Raw genomic sequence first — 20,048 nt, 5'->3', positions numbered from 1 at the left:
ATTCAGACCGGTTGACACATCTAAGTGTGTGTGGTCTGCCTCACAGTTGCTAATGTGATCTGCTTGGGACTTTCGTGCTTCATTTTGGTCCTGAAAATGTTAATAACTTCTGGTTGAATTGGCCGGAGGTCTTGGTGAAAATCTTCTTACTTGCTTACGGAGCCTGAGATGATAAGGTCAATGACCTTAGAAGTTTTAATTCAGAGAAGATGTCCCTGGGGCCAGGGGGAACAGTTGCTCCAGGCTTTCTCCATGATGAGGCTTGTCAGTGGGACCCTTGCCTTGTGTGTGGGATGAGGCCAGGCTTGCATATTTACATATACGCCATGGCTGTGTGTGCTTTCTCAGGAGAGAGACTTACTTGGCTCAATTTATCTTTTATGAAAGATAAGCCCCCTGTCTACATGTGTCCACGGAAGTATGCTCTTTCCCCTTATGTAGTAAGTAGATGCTATAATTGTTTCACTTCTTTGCAAATGATAGATACATTGTATCCGTGGTTTTAGCTTCCTAACTCAGATTGACCCCAGCATACACAGACTTGTCTGTAATCCCTGGAAAACTAGACGTCTTTTGTGGTGGAGGGGTAGTGCATACCTGTAATTCCCGAACTAGGGAGGCTAATGCAAGAGAATCAGAATTTCAAAGTCATCTTTGGCTACATATGGGTTCAAGGCTAGCCTGGGCTAAATGAGGCCCTGTGTTGTTGTTGGTATTTTACTCTTGGGGGCCTGCCACCCAGCTCCCAAATAAATCGCTCACGGAGGCTTATTTATATTTATGAATGCCTGGCCTTAGCTTGGATTATTTCTAGCCAGCTTTACTTAACTTTAAATTATCCCAGCTACCTTTTGCCTCTGGGCTTTTTCTGTTCTCTTATTTCTGTAAATCTTAATCTTACTCCGTGGCTTGCTGTGTAGCTGGATAGCTGGTCCCTGGAGTCCTCCTCCTTTTCTGGCTACTTCCTTCTCTCCTCTCCCAGATTTCTCCTTCTGTTTATTCTCTCTGCCTGCCAGCCCCGTCTATCCTTTCTCCTGCCTTGCTGTTGGCCATTCAGTTCTTTATTAGACCATCAGGTGTTTTAGACAGACACAGTAACACAGCTTCACAGAGTTAAACAAATGCAATATAAACAAAAGTAACACACCTTAAAATAATATTCCCCACCAGGTGGTGGTGCACGCCTTTAATCCCAGCACTTGGGAGGCAGAGGCTGGTGGATCTCTGTGAGTTCGACGCCAGCCTGGGCTACAGAGTGAGTTCCAGGAAAAGCATAAAGCTACACAGAGAAACCCTAAAAACTAAACATAATAATAATAATAATAATAATAATAATAATAATAATAATAATAATATTCCCCGACAGACCTGTCTGGGAAAACAAGGAAACAAGAAGGTTGTACATTTTCTTTTCCACGCAACTAATTGCTGTGCTGTATAGAGGATTTGGGTCATAAATGGGCCGGTTCTCTTGTCTGCCTATGACCTAAGTGGTTAAGCCATAGTCAGACATGTGACAACTTTGTTCTTCTAGGTGTGGACTCTTGTGTTCCGGCGAAGTCTAAGATAACCTGAGGGTTTGGCTGACACTGGATTTCTCCCTCAGTTGTGATTTATTTCTGGATCTTAATCCTGATTGATGCTTGATTGGCTGATATCAGGAGAAATAGTGTTGAACTCTGGGCAAAAAGGAAGGAAAATGCACATTATTAAGTGGTGGTGGAATTCTTATTTTTATTTTATTTTTTGAGACAGAGTCTCACAGTGTAGCTCAGGCTGGCCTTAAACTCATGATGCTTCTTCTTTAGCTTCCTGAGTGGTGGGATTACAGGCACACATCACTCACATTGATTTTTCTACTGATGGTTCAGTAGAAAATGGTTTTCTACAGCCCACCACTTCTCTTCAAAGTCAGTAAACTACACCAGAGAATAGAGTCTGAGACAGGAGCCTCTGTTTGTGGACCAGCATGCCCCTCCGGGTAGAGGGTGATCCTGAATGAGGCCAGTCAACAGTGTGGAAAGCAGTTTCGCAGGGGCCTGATCTGGAGTCCCTGCCTCTGTGGTAGTGATCAGATAAATGTGTGTGTCCCTCAGGGTGTTTAGCTGAGTGCTGTTGTTACCATCACCCCAAGTGATTCACAGCTGCTCTTCCCCCAGCTACCCAGTTTTAAAACAGTACCTCAGTTACTCAGGAAGGACAGATCTAACTGAGCCAGAAGCTCTTCCCAGCAAAGGGATGAGTGAGCGCCCAGGACTAGTTTCTTGTAGTCAGGAAGGAATACAATTGCCATGAGACTAGGGTAAACATTTCAGATCTGCAGGTATATGTTCTGCTGGTGAGTTTTCTTTGTTTTTGTTTTGAGATAGGGTCTCACCATATAGCCCTGGCTGGCCTGGAACTCTTTATGTAGACCAGGCTGGCCTCAACTCCTAGAGATCCACTTGCCTCTCCCTCTGAGTGCTGGGATTAAAGGTGTGACTCACCGCATCTAACTTGAATATTTGTGTTTTTAATCAGGGTGTATGTGTGTGTGTGTTATGTAAGGGTTCCAACCCAAAACCCAAAGTGAGGAAGCTGGACTCTACCATAGCCCTCCTGGTACTGTGACCAGTTTAACCTTTAATTACACTTAGTGTATGTATGCTTGTGTGTGTGCACATGTGTGTGAGTATGCATGTGTAAGAGTGTGTGTGAGTGCATGTGTGTGTGTGTACGTGTGCGTGTGTGTGTGTGTGTGTGTGTGTGTGTGTGTGTGTGTGTGTATGTGTACACACGCTCATGCAGAGAACAGAGGACAACTTGCCAGAGTCAGTTCTCTCCTTCTTGCCTGCAAGCTCCCTTACCCACTGAGCCGCCTTGCTAGCTCACTGTAGTCAAGTGTGTGTGGTAAGGCTGGGTATAGTGGCTCACACCAATCCCAGCTCTCAGGAAGAAGAGGCAGGAGGATGACTTCTAGTTCAACCGTACCCAGGGTTACAATGTAAGACCCTGTCACACAAAATAAAAAGATATATGGTATGAGCTACATACAAAAACAAAAAAAAACCAACCAAACAAAAACAACAACAACAAAAAAACCAAAATAAAACAAAAAAACAACCTGTAGCTAGAGTTTTCCTGCCTGGCCCACAGTCAGGACAAATCTCTCTCACCCGCCAGTCCCACAGCCCCTCAGACCCAACCAAGTAAACACAGAGACTTATATTGCTTACAAACTGTGTGGCCGTAGCAGGCTTCTTGCTAACTGTTCTTATATCTTAAATTAATCCATTTCTATACATCTATACCTTGCCCCCGCGCTCATGGCTTACCGGCATCTTCACATGCTGCTTGTCATGGTGGCGGCTGGCAGTGTCTCTGACTCTGCCTTCCACTTCCCAGAATTCTTCTCCTCCTTGTCCCGCCTACACTTCCTCCTGCCTGACTACTGGCCAATCAGTGTTTTATTTACTAACCAATCAGAGCAACACATTTGCCATACAGAACATCTCACAGCACCAACCAACCAAAACAAAACCAAAAACCTATGTTGCATAGCTTGAAGAGTTGACTCAAACCCCACTGTGGTCCCATATGCGACATCTGGCAAGGATGAAGTTCAAACCATGTCTATCTCCAAGTCCACAGTCTCTCGCATTTGGAAGACGAGTCTGGTCTTTATTTCCTCTGTTCCCTTTTCTTCTTACTATGCACCTGCTGTGTCTTTCAGGCAGATGTCATGGTTGATGTTGGGGATCAAACTCAGGGTCTTATGCATGTAGAACATGTGCTTTACCAGAGCTATGCCCCTCACCCTAAGAAGAGAGTAGCTTTACTAATGCTAAAGTCACTCTCTAATGCCCAATGTATCCAGTTCAGTAGCTTTTAGGATATTCACAGAGTATATGCAGCCAGCATCACAATCAATGCTGGAACATTTTATCACTGTCCTCACCAACACACACACACACACACACACACACACACGTTAGCTATCACTTTTCCATCTTCTCACTTCACCCTCACATCCTAGGCAGCCATTAATAAACTCTTCCATAGACACCACTTCTGAGTATTTCCTGTAAATGTAACCACATGGCATATAACCTTTGGAGTCTGGCTTCTTTCCCATAGCATGTTTTCAAGGTTCCTTGATACTGTAGCATGGTCCCATGGGATTTAGAAGTATTTCTTTGACCCTGCATCCCTTCGGCATCCTCTGTTATATATTTAATATCCATTCTGAATGGGGTGAGATGTTTAGGTCATATGCCATTTATTGGCTGGATCTCTTGTATTTGTTACATATTTTTTTAGGTTTTTGTTTTTGTTTGTTTGTTTGTTTGTTTGTTTGAGACAGGGTTTCTCTGTGTAGCTCTAGCTGTCCTGGAACTCACTCTGTAGACCAGGCTGGCCTCAAACTCACAGAGATCCACCAGCCTCTGCCTCCTGAGTGTTGGGATTAAAAGTGTGTACCACCACTACCCGGCACCATTTTTAAGTTACTTTTAAAGTTTATCATTAAATTTATTTATTGCGCACACACTTGGAAGTCAGAGGACAACTTCCAGGAGTTGTTTCTCTCCTTGCACCATGTGGTTCCCAGGATTGAACTCAGATCATCAAGCTTGGCCGCAAGCGCCTTTATCTGCTGAGCCATCTCACATCCCCTGGTTTGCGGTTTTGTTTTGAAGGCCCAGAGCTATAGCTAACTGAAGTCTAGCTGAAGTCTGTCTTTCTCTACAAGCTGGTCTTGTACATCTTTAAAGAGCAGTGGAAACAGCCCTTTTCTTCCATTTCCAGGAATCAGTATGGTCTCAACTTCATGCTGCCAACTTACATGGTCACATGGGCACATGCGTACAAGTTAGACATCATTGTACATTTAAGCAACATGTAAAGTAGGATAGGTCCACAGGGATTTTTTACTTAGCTCATTCTGGCTGCTATAACAAAATGCCATGGACTGGGTAACAACAATCAACAGAAGTGTATTGCTCACAGTTTTGGACTGTCTTAAGATCAAGGTACCATTCTCCTCATGGTGCTGATGGCTGGCTGGGTCTCAGTGGTGCCCTGCTGCTCGACCTCCTATGGAGGAAGGGACAAAGCAGTTGCCTTCATCTTCTGTAGCAAGCCAGTCAGTTTCAATCTAGGTAGCTGCATATTATTTTTTTTAAATCTATTTTATTTATTTATTTTTGGTTTTTGAGACAGGATTTCTCTGTGTAGCCCTGGCTGTCCTGGAACCCGCTCTGTAGACCAGGCTGGCCTCACAGAGGTCCATCTGCCTCTGCTTTCCTAGTGCTGGGATTAAAGACATGTGCCACCACTGCCTGGCTCCTTTTTATTTTTTTTTATTTTATTTATTTATTTATTTCCGGCTCCTTTTTAAAAAACAAACACACTCGATTTATTTTATATGTATCAGTGTTTTTTCTGCATATGGTCAGACTTGGGCAGGGGTCTGGAAAGCAGCCACTGTTTCAGATGCCAACTCTGCTAACTGAGTTCCAGAGGATCACTGATGCATTCCTGAGGCTGAGACTTCCAGTGGGGTGGGTGGTGACATTCTCCCCCAGCTGCTCACTTCCTCTTTGCAGGATGCAGCTAATCATGTTTTAATCGTAAGACACTTCGATTTAGAAAATCTTAGGTAAATTTTGACATAATTATGATCAAATAATGTATAACAAATATTTTATGTTCCTAAGTGATTTAAGCCAAATGCAAATATTTTATGTTCACAAATGATTTGGCATTTCTTTTAAAGAGCGAAATCATAGTGCTTTCTGATATAATTAACAGTTTTCTTATTGGGCATTTGCTTTTTTTTTTTTTTTTTTTTGGTTTTTTGAGACAGGGTTTCTCTGTGTAGCTTTGCGCCCTTCCTGGAACTCGCTTTGGAGACCAGGCTGGCCTCGAACTCACAAAGATGCTTTTTTTTTCTTTTCTGTGTTATTTCATTACTATTAAAGACTACAGACTGTGTGTTGTCACAAATACAGGTGTATTTCCTCCACTGAGAAGTTACTATTTTGGGGGAACTGTATGTGTTAAATAATTGTATTTGCTGCAAGCAGAGTATTTTCCCTTTGGAAACTGTTTTGCTGTACTGCAAAAATTGGTCCTAGCATAAGAAGCACCCAGCTAAAGGGAGTGGTGGTGGCGGAGTCCTTATTCTACACACGAGTCCTCTTGTCAAACAAGGAGTTTAAAAACGGACAATGCATATTCTCAGGGCATATTTCTTTTGAAGTATTATAAACACCCAAAGTTCATTATTGTTTTATAGATATATATATATATATATATATATACATATATATATGTTTAATTTTTAATTAATTAATTAAACTTTTTTTTTTTTTCGAGACAGAATTTCTCTGTGTGTAGCCTTGGCTGTCCTGGATCTCGTTCTGTAGACCAGGCTGGCCTGGAACTCACAGAGATCCTCCTGCCTCTGCCTCCCAAGTGCTGGGATTAAATTGTTTGTCACTACATCCAGCCTGTGTTTGACTTTGTGTGTGTGTTTGTGTATATGTTGTTTGTGTGCGATGTTGTATATGTGTATGTGTGTGTATGTCTCTGTGGTGTCTGCACATGTGTGTGGAGGCCAGCTGAGGACAGGGTCCCTCGCTGAGTCTGGAGCTGGACTGGTGACCAGCGAGCCCCAATGAGCTTCCCATCTCTGCCTGCTACAGTGTTGGGACTCCACCTGTACAACCAACCCTGACTTTTTATACGGACTCCACCTGTACAACCAACCCTGACTTTTTATACGGACTCCACCTGTACAACCAACCCTGACTTTTTATACGGACTCCACCTGTACAACCAACCCTGACTTTTTATACGGACTCCAGCTGTACAACCAACCCTGACTTTTTATACGGACTCCACCTGTACAACCAACCCTGACTTTTTATACGGACTCCACCTGTACAACCAACCCTGACTTTTTATACGGACTCCACCTGTACAACCAAGCCTGACTTTTTATACGGACTCCACCTGTACAACCAACCCTGACTTTTTATACGGACTCCACCTGTACAACCAAGCCTGACTTTTTATACGGACTCCACCTGTACAACTTTATACGGACTCCACCTGTACAACCAACCCTGACTTTTTATACGGACTCCAGCTGTACAACCAACCCTGACTTTTTATACGGACTCCACCTGTACAACCAACCCTGACTTTTTATACGGACTCCACCTGTACAACCAACCCTGACTTTTTATACGGACTCCAGCTGTACAACCAACCCTGACTTTTTATACGGACTCCACCTGTACAACCAACCCTGACTTTTTATACGGACTCCACCTGTACAACCAAGCCTGACTTTTTATACGGACTCCACCTGTACAACCAACCCTGACTTTTTATACGGACTCCACCTGTACAACCAAGCCTGACTTTTTATACGGACTCCACCTGTACAACTTTATACGGACTCCACCTGTACAACCAACCCTGACTTTTTATACGGACTCCAGCTGTACAACCAACCCTGACTTTTTATACGGACTCCACCTGTACAACCAACCCTGACTTTTTATACGGACTCCAGCTGTACGACCAACCCTGACTTTTTATACGGACTCCAGCTGTACGACCAAGCCTGACTTTTTATACGGACTCCAGCTGTACGACCAAGCCTGACTTTTTATACGGACTCCACCTGTACAACCAACCCTGACTTTTTATACGGACTCCAGCTGTACAACCAACCCTGACTTTTTATACGGACTCCACCTGTACAACCAACCCTGACTTTTTATACGGACTCCACCTGTACGACCAACCCTGACTTTTTATACGGACTCCAGCTGTACGACCAACCCTGACTTTTTATACGGACTCCAGCTGTACGACCAACCCTGACTTTTTATACGGACTCTAGCTGTACGACCAAGCCTGACTTTTTATACGGACTCTAGCTGTACAACCAACCCTGACTTTTTATACGGACTCCAGCTGTACGACCAAGCCTGACTTTTTATACGGACTCCAGCTGTACGACCAAGCCTGACTTTTTATACGGACTCCAGCTGTACGACCAAGCCTGACTTTTTATACGGACTCCAGCTGTACGACCAAGCCTGACTTTTTATACGGGTCCTGGGCCCTTAAACTCACGCCTTCGTGTTTGCGGTGCAAGCATTCTTACTCATAAGCCTTTCTAGCTCCATCTAAAGTTCTAGACAACTTAAATAGCAATCTTATAATTTCTAAAAGGTTTCAGTGTTTCTAGATAATAATTTGCCTAAATGAGCCTAGTCCTGTTGTAAAGTTTAAAAATATTAAGTCGTTTCAAAAACATGAACAAGCATTGTTGAACTGATAGGGAAGTTTTATTCCTTAAAATTCGGGGACTACATAGGAGTGACCTGCTAGTTGTGTGCCTTGCCATGGTGTCACTGTGCATGGTTGTCACACTCCCTTGCTGGGAGATCCGTATTGGCAGTTCGCTTCTGTGTTCCAGGGTGTCGTAGGGGTGCTCACCTTCAGTGCAGACAACTGTAGTTGGTTGTTTTGTTTGTTTGTTTGTTTGCTCTTTTGGTCTTTGGGGGCCCACCACCCAGCTCCCAAATAAATCACATGGAGGCTTATTCTTTTTTTATGAATGCCCAGCCTTCGCTTGGCTTGTTTCTTGCCAGCTTTTCTTAACTAATTATCCCATTTATGTTTTACCTCTGGGCTTTTATCTTGCTATATATCTTTCTTTACTTCTTACTCTGTGGCTTGCTGTGTAGCTGGGTGGCTGGTCCCTGGAGACCTCCTCACCTCCTCTCCTTGCTTTCTCATCCTTTCTTCCCAGATTTCTCCTCCTATTTATTCTCTCAGCCTGCCAGCCCCACCTGTCCTTTCTCCTCCCTACCTATTGGCCATCCAGCTCTTTATTAGACCATCAGGCATTTTAGACAGACAAAGTAACACAGCTTCACAGAGTTAAACAAATGCAACATAAAAGAATGCAACACGTCTTTGCATCATTAAGCAAACATTGCACAGTACAAGAGAATATAACACATTTTTAACTAATTTTCCACAACAGACAGCAGTTAACGTGACTGTATGTGGAGCATGTGTGGTCAGCTCCAGGGTGTCCTATGGGTGCTAACATGCACACCTTCAATGCAGACAGCAGTTAACGTGACTGTATGTGGAACGTGTGTTGCCGGCTCCTTTCCTCAGTTGTACTGAAGAAGACTTGTTGTTTGTACCCTGAGAGATTTGGAGACGTGTTGAAGGAGAGCACAGTTTAGTCAACTGGTCCTCATTTCTAAGAGGATCAGATGAGAGAAGAGAAATCTCAAGAGAAGGGAGCTGAGGGCAGGCAGGCAGGATGTGTAATTCACCAGTGGGTAAAGTGTGAAAAGACAAGCTGGAGGTGGAGGCGCACGCCTTTGATCCCAGCTTTCAGGAGGCAGAGGCAGGGAGATCCCTGATTTCGAGGCCAACCTGGTCTACATAGAGAGTTCTAGGACAGCCAGGGCTACACAGTGAAACCCTATCTCAAAACACCAACCAGCCAAACAAACAAACCAACCAAAACCCATGAAAGGACTTGGGGTTTACTTAAACATAACGTTCTTATTTAACACTTAGCACCTAGAGGCCAGTTCACTGGTGGTGGTATATCTGGGGGATTATAATAAAAGTGTATAGTTCTTTTCTTTTTATCTTAATCTGCCTTAATTTAGAATAGAAGGCATGTTTCCCCAAATACAGTCTTTCCAACCATTATTTAAAAAAGCAATTTCAGGGAAATAGTAAACTTTTCAATTGATTTGGGCTTTAATTCTAGCTACAGGAGTAATTACTTGGATTATCATTTTAACGTAATTTGTCACCCAGCAATCCTTTTGAAAGCATTGTTTGCTTAGATTGAAACATTGAACAGCTCCTCTCTGCCTGCAGCGCAGCAGATTATAAGAGAAAGAAACACAGGCAAATCACATGTCAAATCGGACCAGTACATCCTCGTTGGGGGACCTACATGCCTGCTAGTGATCTGTGCTGTGTCAAGACAAAAGGGGATTAGTTCCCTGGGGCATTCAGGACAGTCAGCTGCCCAGAGGAGAAAAGGAATCTGGGGCCGGTGTAGTGTTCAAAGTCATGAGTGTTGAAGGTCAGCCAGGATTTACACCAGAGGCATTGACGTGTGGCCCCAGAGTGGTTAGGAGCCTCCTTGCTATGCTTTGGAAGGGGTCAGAGAGGGTGACAGGTTTAGGCAGATGTGGAGGAGTATGGGTGGAGGACTGATAGGATGTTTGGGCACCTGTAAAAGTGCCTGTCGAGGAGCACACTTATTTTACAGGGACGTGCGCTGCGGCTGAGTTACAACTGTGTGATGATTATGATTAAATGAATACCATTACAATTATGAATATTGTATGAATATAGTTTTGATTATAGAATATAAACAGCCTCAATTTAAGACAAACCCACACAAATGAGATTCCTTTGCTTTATGAAGGGAGATAATATATATTTTATTTATTTTTATAGATATGTGATCATGCACACATGCTCATCTTTATATTACAGAAACCCAAAAAGGAGCTGTAGCAATTATTTTAAACATTCTTTTTTTCACCCCTCCACTGCTTAGCAGATATCAGATGCAAACACACTCTGATTATTTAAAAATCAAATCTGTCACTCACTACCAGAGTGTGGAATGCGCCTTTGATCTGAGGATGTTGCACTCTGGGTGTCTCAGAGTTCTGTTTCCCAGCTCTGTCTTGAAGATTTTTTTTTTCCTTGTTTTGTCTTGAAATGATACTAAAGTTTGCCTTCCCAAATTCCTTCCTTTTGTGTGGGTGTTGCTAGGCCAAGTTCAGAGCTCTGTGCATGCTCATACAGTGTAAAAATTGACCCAGAGCAGATAAGTCTGACTCTAAAGGCACCTGTGTGGGGCTAACGTTGTATTCATTTTTCTGCAAGTTGGCAGGCTGGAGACAGTGCTCTGTGGAGCATTCCTGTTCACTCCGAGTCCACCACCCCCTATATCTTCATTCCATTTTGTTTTCCAAATTGGTTTTATTGATTTTGCTGTTTTGAATATGCTTGAGGTTATCCTTGAAGGTCAGTTCTGAGAATCGGTCTTGACATTTCAAATAGAAATTAACCTAAATTAACCACCAGCCATGGTGGCTCACATCCATAATCCCAGCACTCTACAGGCTGAGGCAGAAGGATTGCTGTGAGTTCTAGCTGAGACCGGGCAACATAGTGAGTTCCAGGCCAGGCTGGGCTACAGACTTAGTGAGATCTTGCCTCAGCTAAACACAAGCCTAAAGAGAGATTGACATGAGGCATCTTTGGGACATCTCCATGAGAACTTCTCACACTGAGCACCATGAGGGCCTCTCCTTCCCTAGTGTAAAGTGAAGGAATCTTCTGTGGCTTTTCCTTCCTGGACACCCCAGTCCAGCTCCGATGTGGGAAGAGCTTGTCTGTCTCCCTTGCTTGCAGGCTGGAGGATCCCAGGTCATCTTCACCAACCCGCTGGAGATAGTGAAGATCCGCCTGCAGGTGGCGGGAGAAATCACCACAGGGCCCAGAGTCAGCGCTCTGAACGTGCTTCAGGACCTCGGGCTTTTTGGGCTGTACAAGGTGGGTTGATTTCAGAAGCCAGGTGACACCCCCATCCCCAACATGAAAAGCACTCCTACCCAGCAGAGTGACCTATGGGATAGAAAATGCAAGTGAAACCAGTACCCCCGGGTAAAGGCAGTGGGACATACACACGAGGGTGCCCGTTGTCATTTTTTAGCTCCTATGCGTGCAGGACATCTCTTCCATAGAACAGCTGGCTTCAGGCTCTTGGCCTTCATCCCACGGGGCCTTTGAGAAGTTTCTGTGGTACCCTTTGGGTGGGTTTAGGACTGTGCCTACTCTGAGGCCGAATACTTTCTTCTGTTATCAGACCAAGAGGGCTTCTCTTGTCTTCTTAGTCCTCTGGCCATGGTTAAAAACAAAACAAAACAACCCGATAGTAGAATTGGACAGGATTTGAGTCTTTAAGAAGTTAAGTGGGAGGATTTGTCAATAATGAATTCCATTAAAAAACAACAACAGTTACTGTACTTTCACAAAACGCCAGTCAACAGATTCCTCCCCTGCGGGTCCACTTACCACCGTCATTACAGATCAGATGTAATGGAGCAGAAGCCAGTGTTTTCCTCGAACTAGGAGAGTATTTCTTTCCTCTCCTTTCCCTGGTAGAAGGGGGAATACGGAAATTTCACCTCTACAGGGGACTGTGTTTCCACAGCATTGAATTTATTTATGGATCCATAACTGCTGAAATGTGTAAATTTACCTCTGTAACTGCAAATTAGAAATTAGGAATGTCTAGATTAGAGGCATGCCGCCACAGGGTGCTCGGGAGCCCGGCTGCCAGGCATGTGTGTCTTTACAGAATGCCTCCACTCTGCTCCTCTCGCCCACCCTCTGCCGTCCGCTGAGATTCCCTTGGGGAGCAGAATGTATAAATATTGGTTCTGTCTGTATTATCCTGTAAGAGTCCTTGGATGTTTTTGTTGTTATAAAGACAGCCATCGGGGAACCCAGGGCTTGGGTGTAGGTAGCGTTTGGCTAGTGAGGTAAAGCTTCAGGCCTGGGCTGGCATGGGTCACTGGTAATTCTGAGGAAGGTATTCACTGCCCTCTCCATGGCCGGGACAGGCTGTCTTGAGTGTAATGTGGGAGTGAGTGAACAGGTGAGGCTTTAGGGGTTTTTCCCTCTACTTTTCTTAGAATGAGTCCCTTCTCCATGCCTCTGGCATTCCGCCTGGCACTCCCAGGGCTTGGAACTGATTGAGATTGGTAATTTGTTGGTTTTTTTTTTTGGGGGGGGGGGTAGGGGAGACGCTTGGGAATCAAGCCATTCATTTTGGGATCTCAGTCTAATACCTCTCCTCTTTGCCCTTACACCTCATCCCCACTCAGGCTCCCCACCCCCACCCCCAGCAAAGCTGACAGGTCAAGCAGCCTTGGGAGTTTGAAACTCCTTATGAATCCTAAGATGTTGCCTCGCTTAGTGCACAGAAAGTTCCAGTTACACATTGCCAAGTTGCAGAGACCTGCCGCAGAGTTCCCCTTGGAGTTAATATTGTACCGACTGCACTTTGGTGTGAATACCAGAACAGGAAACAAACTAAATTTTCAAACCCCAAGTCTAGCACTTCCAGAAATGCTAGGAAGTTCTTCATTGCCCGAGTGCTGCTGGGGTTAGCCTGCATACCCAGTCTCCCTGTGAAAGGAGAGTATGCTTTCTGCCATGCATACTTGCTCTGTTCCTCTATCCCCCACCTAATTCCCCTCATGTCACTCCTAATGCTGTTTGAAGGACATCTCAGCCTGTCACTCGTCTGCTTCCCATTCGGACATTCAAACCCTGTTTACACACTGTTTTGCACTGTTTCCTCACGTGTGACAGGGTGCCAAAGCCTGTTTCCTCCGAGACATTCCCTTCTCTGCAATCTATTTTCCTGTGTACGCTCACTGCAAACTCCTTTTGGCTGATGAGAACGGACGCGTGGGAGGCATCAATCTCCTGGCGGCTGGAGCCATAGCAGGTAACTACAGACCTTTTTAACTCAAAGAATTCTCTTAAGAAGTACAGAGTCTCTGACTTCGCTCTTTATTTCTGGAAGTTATTGTTGGGATCTGACTTAGCTGGATATAGCTGCCTTTTCTCCTTTGTGGGATGTGCTGTGATTCTGATGAGAGTTAATTACATTTGCATAATGTGGATAAACAACTTAATGCAGCTTAGCAACTTGGAGCCAAATTAGATCTGCCCATCTAAATTGGGCTTTCATCATTAACACGGTTCTTAGCCTCCTGGGCTCCCGAAACCTTGGGTGCAGCCAACTGAGGTGGAGAAGTTCTTTGCCGGATCAGTTGCTCCATTGACCTAGTGCTGATGTGCAGGCCCTGCCTGCCCTTGTACTTGTCCTGGAGGGTGGAGTGTTCCTGTTTGGGCTCAGCTCTCTCTTCCTGCTACCCCAGCTCTCATCAGACCAAAGCAGCGCCCCGCAGCAGACTGCCCTCCGCCCTCAAGTCCGTTTTCATCTTTTTCCTGACCATAGTGTTCGGTTTGGCTAATGGCTGCTTGAACTGGTTTTCTTCCCTGCGGTAGGCTGAGTGCTTCTGAGGGCTCTGCCTTCCCCCGAGTGGCCGGCATCACAGTAGAGGCTCAGGGCGAGGCAGCAGATGACGGGTCCCGTGAAGAGCTTCATCTGGTCTAAGACACCAGATTAGGCCCAGAACAGAGTCCATCAGAAAGAGGAGCCCGGCAGTCAGGAAGGGATCAAGACGCTCCTGACTTACAGCAGAGGGGAGGGTTTGAACGTGTGTGTGTGTGTGTGTGTGTGTGTGTGTGTGTGTGTGTGTGTCCTTACTCTTGAGTTACCAGGGAACTGACTTGGAATAGAAGGGACCAACCAGGCATCCTTAGATGCAGCCACACACTGAAATGACAAGGGAAGGACTAGGCTCCTGGTCCCTGCTTGGGTTTTTTTTTTTTGTTTTTTTTTTTTAATTTATTGACATGTGGGAAGCAGAGACAGGCAGAGCTCCAGCCTGGTTTACATAGTGACTAGTTCCAGGATAGCCAGAGCTGCATAGTGAGACCCTGTCTCAAAAAACCCAAAAGCAAAACAGGATTAATTTATTAATGTGTGTATCGCACATGCATGCCTGTTGCTGGAGGAGGCCAGGAGAGGGCGTCAGATCCCCAGGAACTGGAGTTGCCAACAGTTGTGAGCTGCCATGTGGGTGCTGGGAATCAAACCCAGGTCCTCTAGAAGAGCAGCCAGTGTGCTCTTAACCACGGAGCCACCTCCTCAGCTTCCCTGCTTGCCTCTTAATTGCTAGGTTAGCCTCCTCTTCTGTTTGTTTTAGATTAGGAGTCCTGGGTTCTGAGAGTGTTGACATGGGTACAATGTTCTTGCTTCCGATGACAAGGGACAACTTGCTTTAAAAAATAAACGAAAAACAAGACACCAGGCCTTTGAGCCCTCATGTGGGGTCTAGCACATGCTTTGGCCTCTGGCGTGTGTGATCTTGGCTAGTGGAATGAGAACTGCTGGTCAGGCTGGCATAAGTGCCCAGCTCCTTTCCTGGGCTCACCGGACTGTTACCAAGGGGGAAGCGTTTCCCCTTCCAACTTTTCCTTGCGTTTCCTAATCAGCAGCAAAACCAGCCAGGGAAGTCCGTCTACTCGCTCACAGCCAGGGATTTGCCAGTGGGCAACAGAACCAGCTTCTTGCTTATAGACATCTGCCGGCTTTCCAGAAAGAGGAGAGTTTTTCTAATTATTACCAGTCAAGCTTCGCTAGCAGGTCCTGAGAGCGTCTGGAGGGCCACCTCAGAAGGCAGGCAATTTACCTGCTTCTGTCTGAACAGGGTGCTGGGCGGACCGAGGGGAGTACTGGCATCATTCTCTAAACAGAGGCCCTCAGGGCCACTGGCTCCATTTGCCTAGTGATGAGACCGTGATATTTAGGCCAAATTGAATTCCTTCCCCCTGGGGAAGGTCATGCTGCTCCTTCAAGGTTTGTTCTGTTTTATGAACAAAAGCTGTGCTTGAGAAATGCATCTTCTATGTCCTGCTGCTGCTGCTGCTGCATCTCAGGTGATCCCAGGGAGCTGAGGCACAGGGGAGGAAGAGTGGCCTTTAGATGCTCAGTCCCCTGCTGCTCTTTAACCAGATGCCTGACCTGCTTTCACTCAAGTTGTAATGACTTCTGTCACGTGAGCAGATCTGAAGGGAGGATTAGTCACCTCTCTCTTGGCACCTCAAACTGGCCAGTGCTTGGTGCTTTTGACACTCACCCCTATAGAGTGTGGTTGGCAAGAGTCAGCCAAGACCAGTACGGTTTGGTGCCACATACATTCTGTGGCTCCTTACATCAGTGTCATCTCATACATTGTACATGAAAATACTTTTGTCTTATTTAAAGAGGGAAAAATGTAAAAGCAGTTGAAACTGGAAAGGGAACATGGGAATTGTCCTATCACTATCATTACATTTCTCTCTCTTTCATTGTTCTTTGGGATGGTGAAATCAAGAGAGATTTCCTATATTCAGAAAGAAAAACAAAACATTTTCTCCCTGACTCTGCTGACTAGCAGGCTCGTCAACGCTCCTTTTCCTCTTGTGTCTGGGTGTCTGTTTACGGAGCTTTCCGTTCCCCGTGGGGTTACAGTTGTGGTTCGTCTTGTTGGATGTATTGTGGTGATAATTTGTTTGTGCCCTAACAAATAAAGCTTGCCTGGAAATCAGAGTGTGGAGCTAGCCACTAGTTAACCGCAGAAGCCAGGTAGTCGTGGCACACCCCTTTAATCTCAGTACTTGGGAGGCACACGCCTTTAATCCCAGCACTAGGGAGGTGGAGACAGGCAGTGATCTGGCTGGGCGGAGAGAGGACTATAAGGCAGGAGGAGACAGGAGCTCGGCCCTTTCAGTCTGAGGATTCCTAGAGGTAAATTCCAGCGGCTGCCTGTGCTGCCTCTCCGATCTCCAGGCAAGCTTTATTTGTTAGGGCACAAACAAAGTGTCACCACCGTGTATGACGCCCTTAGGATGAATGAAATGTGGCTTTCTCCTCACAGGTGTGCCTGCTGCTTCTCTGGTGACCCCTGCTGATGTGATCAAGACGAGACTGCAGGTGGCCGCGCGAGCTGGCCAGACAACATATAGCGGGGTCATTGACTGTTTCCGGAAGATTCTCCGGGAAGAAGGGCCATCAGCATTCTGGAAAGGGACCGCAGGTAGATGCTGGGGGGTCCTCCAGAGTGGCTGTCCGTCTTTCGTGTCCCGCCCCGTCCGTCCCTCCACAGTAGCCTTGCCACAGCCATGCGGTGCTAAGCCTCCTCTCCCCGTCTGTCTTTTCTAGCTCGTGTGTTCCGGTCCTCCCCTCAGTTTGGAGTCACTCTGGTCACCTATGAACTTCTGCAGCGGTGGTTTTACATTGACTTTGGAGGCCTGTGAGTGCATCTACTTCCCCTGATAAAGACCCGAACCTGTGCTTGTTCTGTTTACGGAGCCTCTTTGGGAATGCCAAGAAAATGGAGGCAACAGAGTCCTTTAAAACCAGGGCATAGAATGCAATGGGTTCTAAAAGTTCCATGTTAGAGTCAGACCTTGTCAGAGTGACTCAGCAGATAGTATTCAGCAACTGTTTGGGACCATTTTAGGGAGGCATCAAATTAAAATGCTATGTGAATAAGTGTCTTTTTTTTTTTTAAGTGAGATTATATCATTACTAGTGGATTGTTTAATATGGCCCAGAAACAATCCAACGTGCAGTGGTCACACTCCTGAGATGGTAGTTCATCATTCCCCATCACTTCCTACCTAGATGTTCACACACAGGACTTCAAAGGGAAGTGGGTCTGTCATCGGTGTCAGCCCCAAACTGAGCTGCTCCGAGCTCGGCACTCAGAGCTTACCCTGGGAGAAGAGCAATTGCTTGTTGAGTCTGCGGGGAAGCGGTGTCCAAAGTAAGGAAGCAAGCAGTTATTAGCGGTTGGACAGAGGGCCAAGTACCGCTCGGAGTCTTTATCTCTTAAGCCTGTGAGCACCTCTCGTGCCGGAAGCCTCACTGGGGCATGAGCCGTCGAACCAAGTCCTGGGGGGACCTATACATAGAAGAGATGCAAGAACAGCAATGTATCATCCCATTGTACAGATGCTGATATTGGCCTTTCTGTACCCTCAGAGACTATAGAAGCCAGAACTAAACCTGTTTCTTTTCTAGTGAGAAGCTTCAAGAGCCCACTAGTTAAGAAGCTTTTAAATTATAAATCAATTTCTATACCTTTATGATAGATTTCACACGTTTCCTGCATACAGTTTGAAAATAGAGAGAAGTCCACACATAGCCAGTTTCCCAGAGACTATTAATAACTGAGTGTATTTTCTCCTGAGTCCAGGAGTCTGCTTGCTCCTGCATTGAGGGTGGGGCCGTTTGTCTTCCATATGAGATATGTGAAAGCAATGTTGTGGGAAGGCTGGAAATCACGACAGATGCAGAAGAGGTGACATGGAGAGCTGAGAGAGCCTTCTTGGTGGTGTGTGGGTGCTGCCGACCGTGCCCAGTGTCAGCTGCCTTCACCAGCCCTGAACTCTCTCTCCTTTTTCCTGTCCACAGCAAACCTTCGGGCTCAGACCCAACACCGAAGTCACGCATCGCAGACCTCCCTCCTGCCAACCCCGATCACATTGGTGGCTACAGACTCGCCACAGCCACTTTCGCTGGCATTGAAAACAAGTTTGGCCTTTACCTCCCCAAGTTCAAGTCTCCTAGTGTAGCCGTGGCTCAGCCCAAGGCGGCGGCGGCGGCGGCGGCGGCAGCTCAGTGACGTGGCAACTGCAGACTGAGGCCCAGGAGAGTGGCCGGTACCGTGTCCAGTCAGCTGCATGGTACCTTCTGCGCTGGGGTCAACCACTTTCTGTGCGACCTATACGTGTATTGTTCATAAAGTGATCATATGCCCAGGGAGAACCACAGTGCAGTTCCAAGCTTTAGTCTTATCTGTTGAAATGTTTTCTGAGCCTTGGCATGAATCCCGTGTTCTAGACTCTGCTTCGCAAGCTTGTACCTACAGTGACTGTACATATTGTACATCTTTGTACAGAGACACCTTGGCACCTCATCCCAACAAATCCCATTTATAGAAATGTAACGCAGTTCTGAGTGGCTTGAACTGTACAGAATGTTTTGAAAGTGTTTTATTAAGAATCATGTAAGAATAAATGTACTAAAGTTAAATCCATCCTCCTCTTGGTGACTTACGGAAGTCAGGCTTCAGTGTTGAATGTATCCGATTTCAGTTTGTTTCCCATCCTGGAACAGGAAGGTATTTGTTCTTAGAAGGCAGAGCGAGATGATGCTCACAGCATTGAGTAAGAGATGCTTTGAAAAGGTGCATGCCCGTGGATGCCCGAGGACCAGCTGGTGACTTGCGTGTGCTCGTGTGTTTCCAGTTGTTTGTAGCAGAGTGCAAGCTTTCTGACAACCGGAAGTGGCTGCCGGTGTCCTCGAACATGTGGAAACAGGATGGGCTCCAGCTCGGCTCCCTTAGTTCTGCTTTCCTCCTGTGCAGCAGGGTAAAGGCCAAGATGTTGAAAGAGTAAAGTTTGGAAGTTTCCCTCCATGTGGTATGATACGAATCAAAAATAAATGCACACCAAAATGTCTGCGCCGAGTTGGTTTCCTTCCTCAGTCATGGTGCTTTTGTCCGGTTTGCTGACTCTCCGTGACTCGGGATTGAGTCTGTGCCCCCCTACCTGAGGAAATGTGGACTTTGGAGTGAGGGAAGGGAAGGAGGAGAGCTCCTAGGTGGTGATCTTGTGGGTCCAGGTCCTCACAGGGAGTTCAGATGGAGACGACCCCCTCAGAAGGTCTCTCGCCTGGGGCCCACTTACTCATTAACAGTTACTTCCAAGCTCAGCCACACTTTGCTGTGGCTGTTACTTGACCGGTGGTGACATCAGGACTTACTTTAGCAAAGTGCTCTGGGAAAACACGGCTGTGGCCATTGACCAGGATGTGAGGATGTATACAGATGTATGTACGATTAAGGATGAACCTGGAGATGGACCAAGTCATCCCATGCCCTACACAGCACTCATCAGCTGGTGCTGACAGCCCTGTATCTACAGCTCTGAGCTCTCTTGGAGCCCCAGAGACAAAAAATATTTGAAAGATACTTAAAAGCCTTTTTTCTCTCTTTCTTCCTTTTTTTCTTTTCTTTCTTTTTTTTTTTTTTTTTTTTTTTTTTTTGAGACAGGATTTCTATGTGTAGTCCTGGCTGCCCTGGAACTTGCTCTGTAGACCAGGCTGGCCTCGAACTCACAGAGATCCTCCTGCCTCTGCCTACCGAGTGCTAGGACTAAAGGCATGCGCCACCACACTTGACTGAAAGCAGGCTATTTCTAAATGTGTTAGATTCGTCTCTTTAGACCTGAACATAGGGCATAATAGCTCTCGCTGTGCTTGTTAGAACTATACAAGTAGTCCTGGATAT

General features: G+C 45.9%; 1 protein-coding gene across 2 annotated transcripts in view; it reads left to right on the top strand.

The window, feature by feature from the left end:
• Slc25a12 (solute carrier family 25 member 12) overlaps positions 1–18,794 on the top strand; it is a 91,650-nt gene extending 72,856 nt beyond the window's left edge. For both annotated transcript variants that reach the window (XM_059260681.1, XM_059260682.1), the window contains 5 exons: positions 11,479–11,619; positions 13,447–13,585; positions 16,629–16,787; positions 16,913–17,003; positions 18,170–18,794. In XM_059260681.1, coding sequence (XP_059116664.1) covers positions 11,479–11,619; positions 13,447–13,585; positions 16,629–16,787; positions 16,913–17,003; positions 18,170–18,380 — 741 coding nt within the window. In that variant the 3' untranslated portion in view covers positions 18,381–18,794. The remainder of the gene's footprint in view (positions 1–11,478; positions 11,620–13,446; positions 13,586–16,628; positions 16,788–16,912; positions 17,004–18,169) is intronic.
• The last annotated feature ends 1,254 nt before the right edge of the window (positions 18,795–20,048 follow it).

The sequence above is a fragment of the Peromyscus eremicus genome, chromosome 4, assembly GCF_949786415.1.
Source record: "Peromyscus eremicus chromosome 4, PerEre_H2_v1, whole genome shotgun sequence".
NCBI lineage: Eukaryota > Metazoa > Chordata > Mammalia > Rodentia > Cricetidae > Peromyscus > Peromyscus eremicus.
The sequence above is the reverse complement of the archived record's forward strand: the minus strand, read 5'-3'. Positions and strand labels throughout refer to the sequence as shown.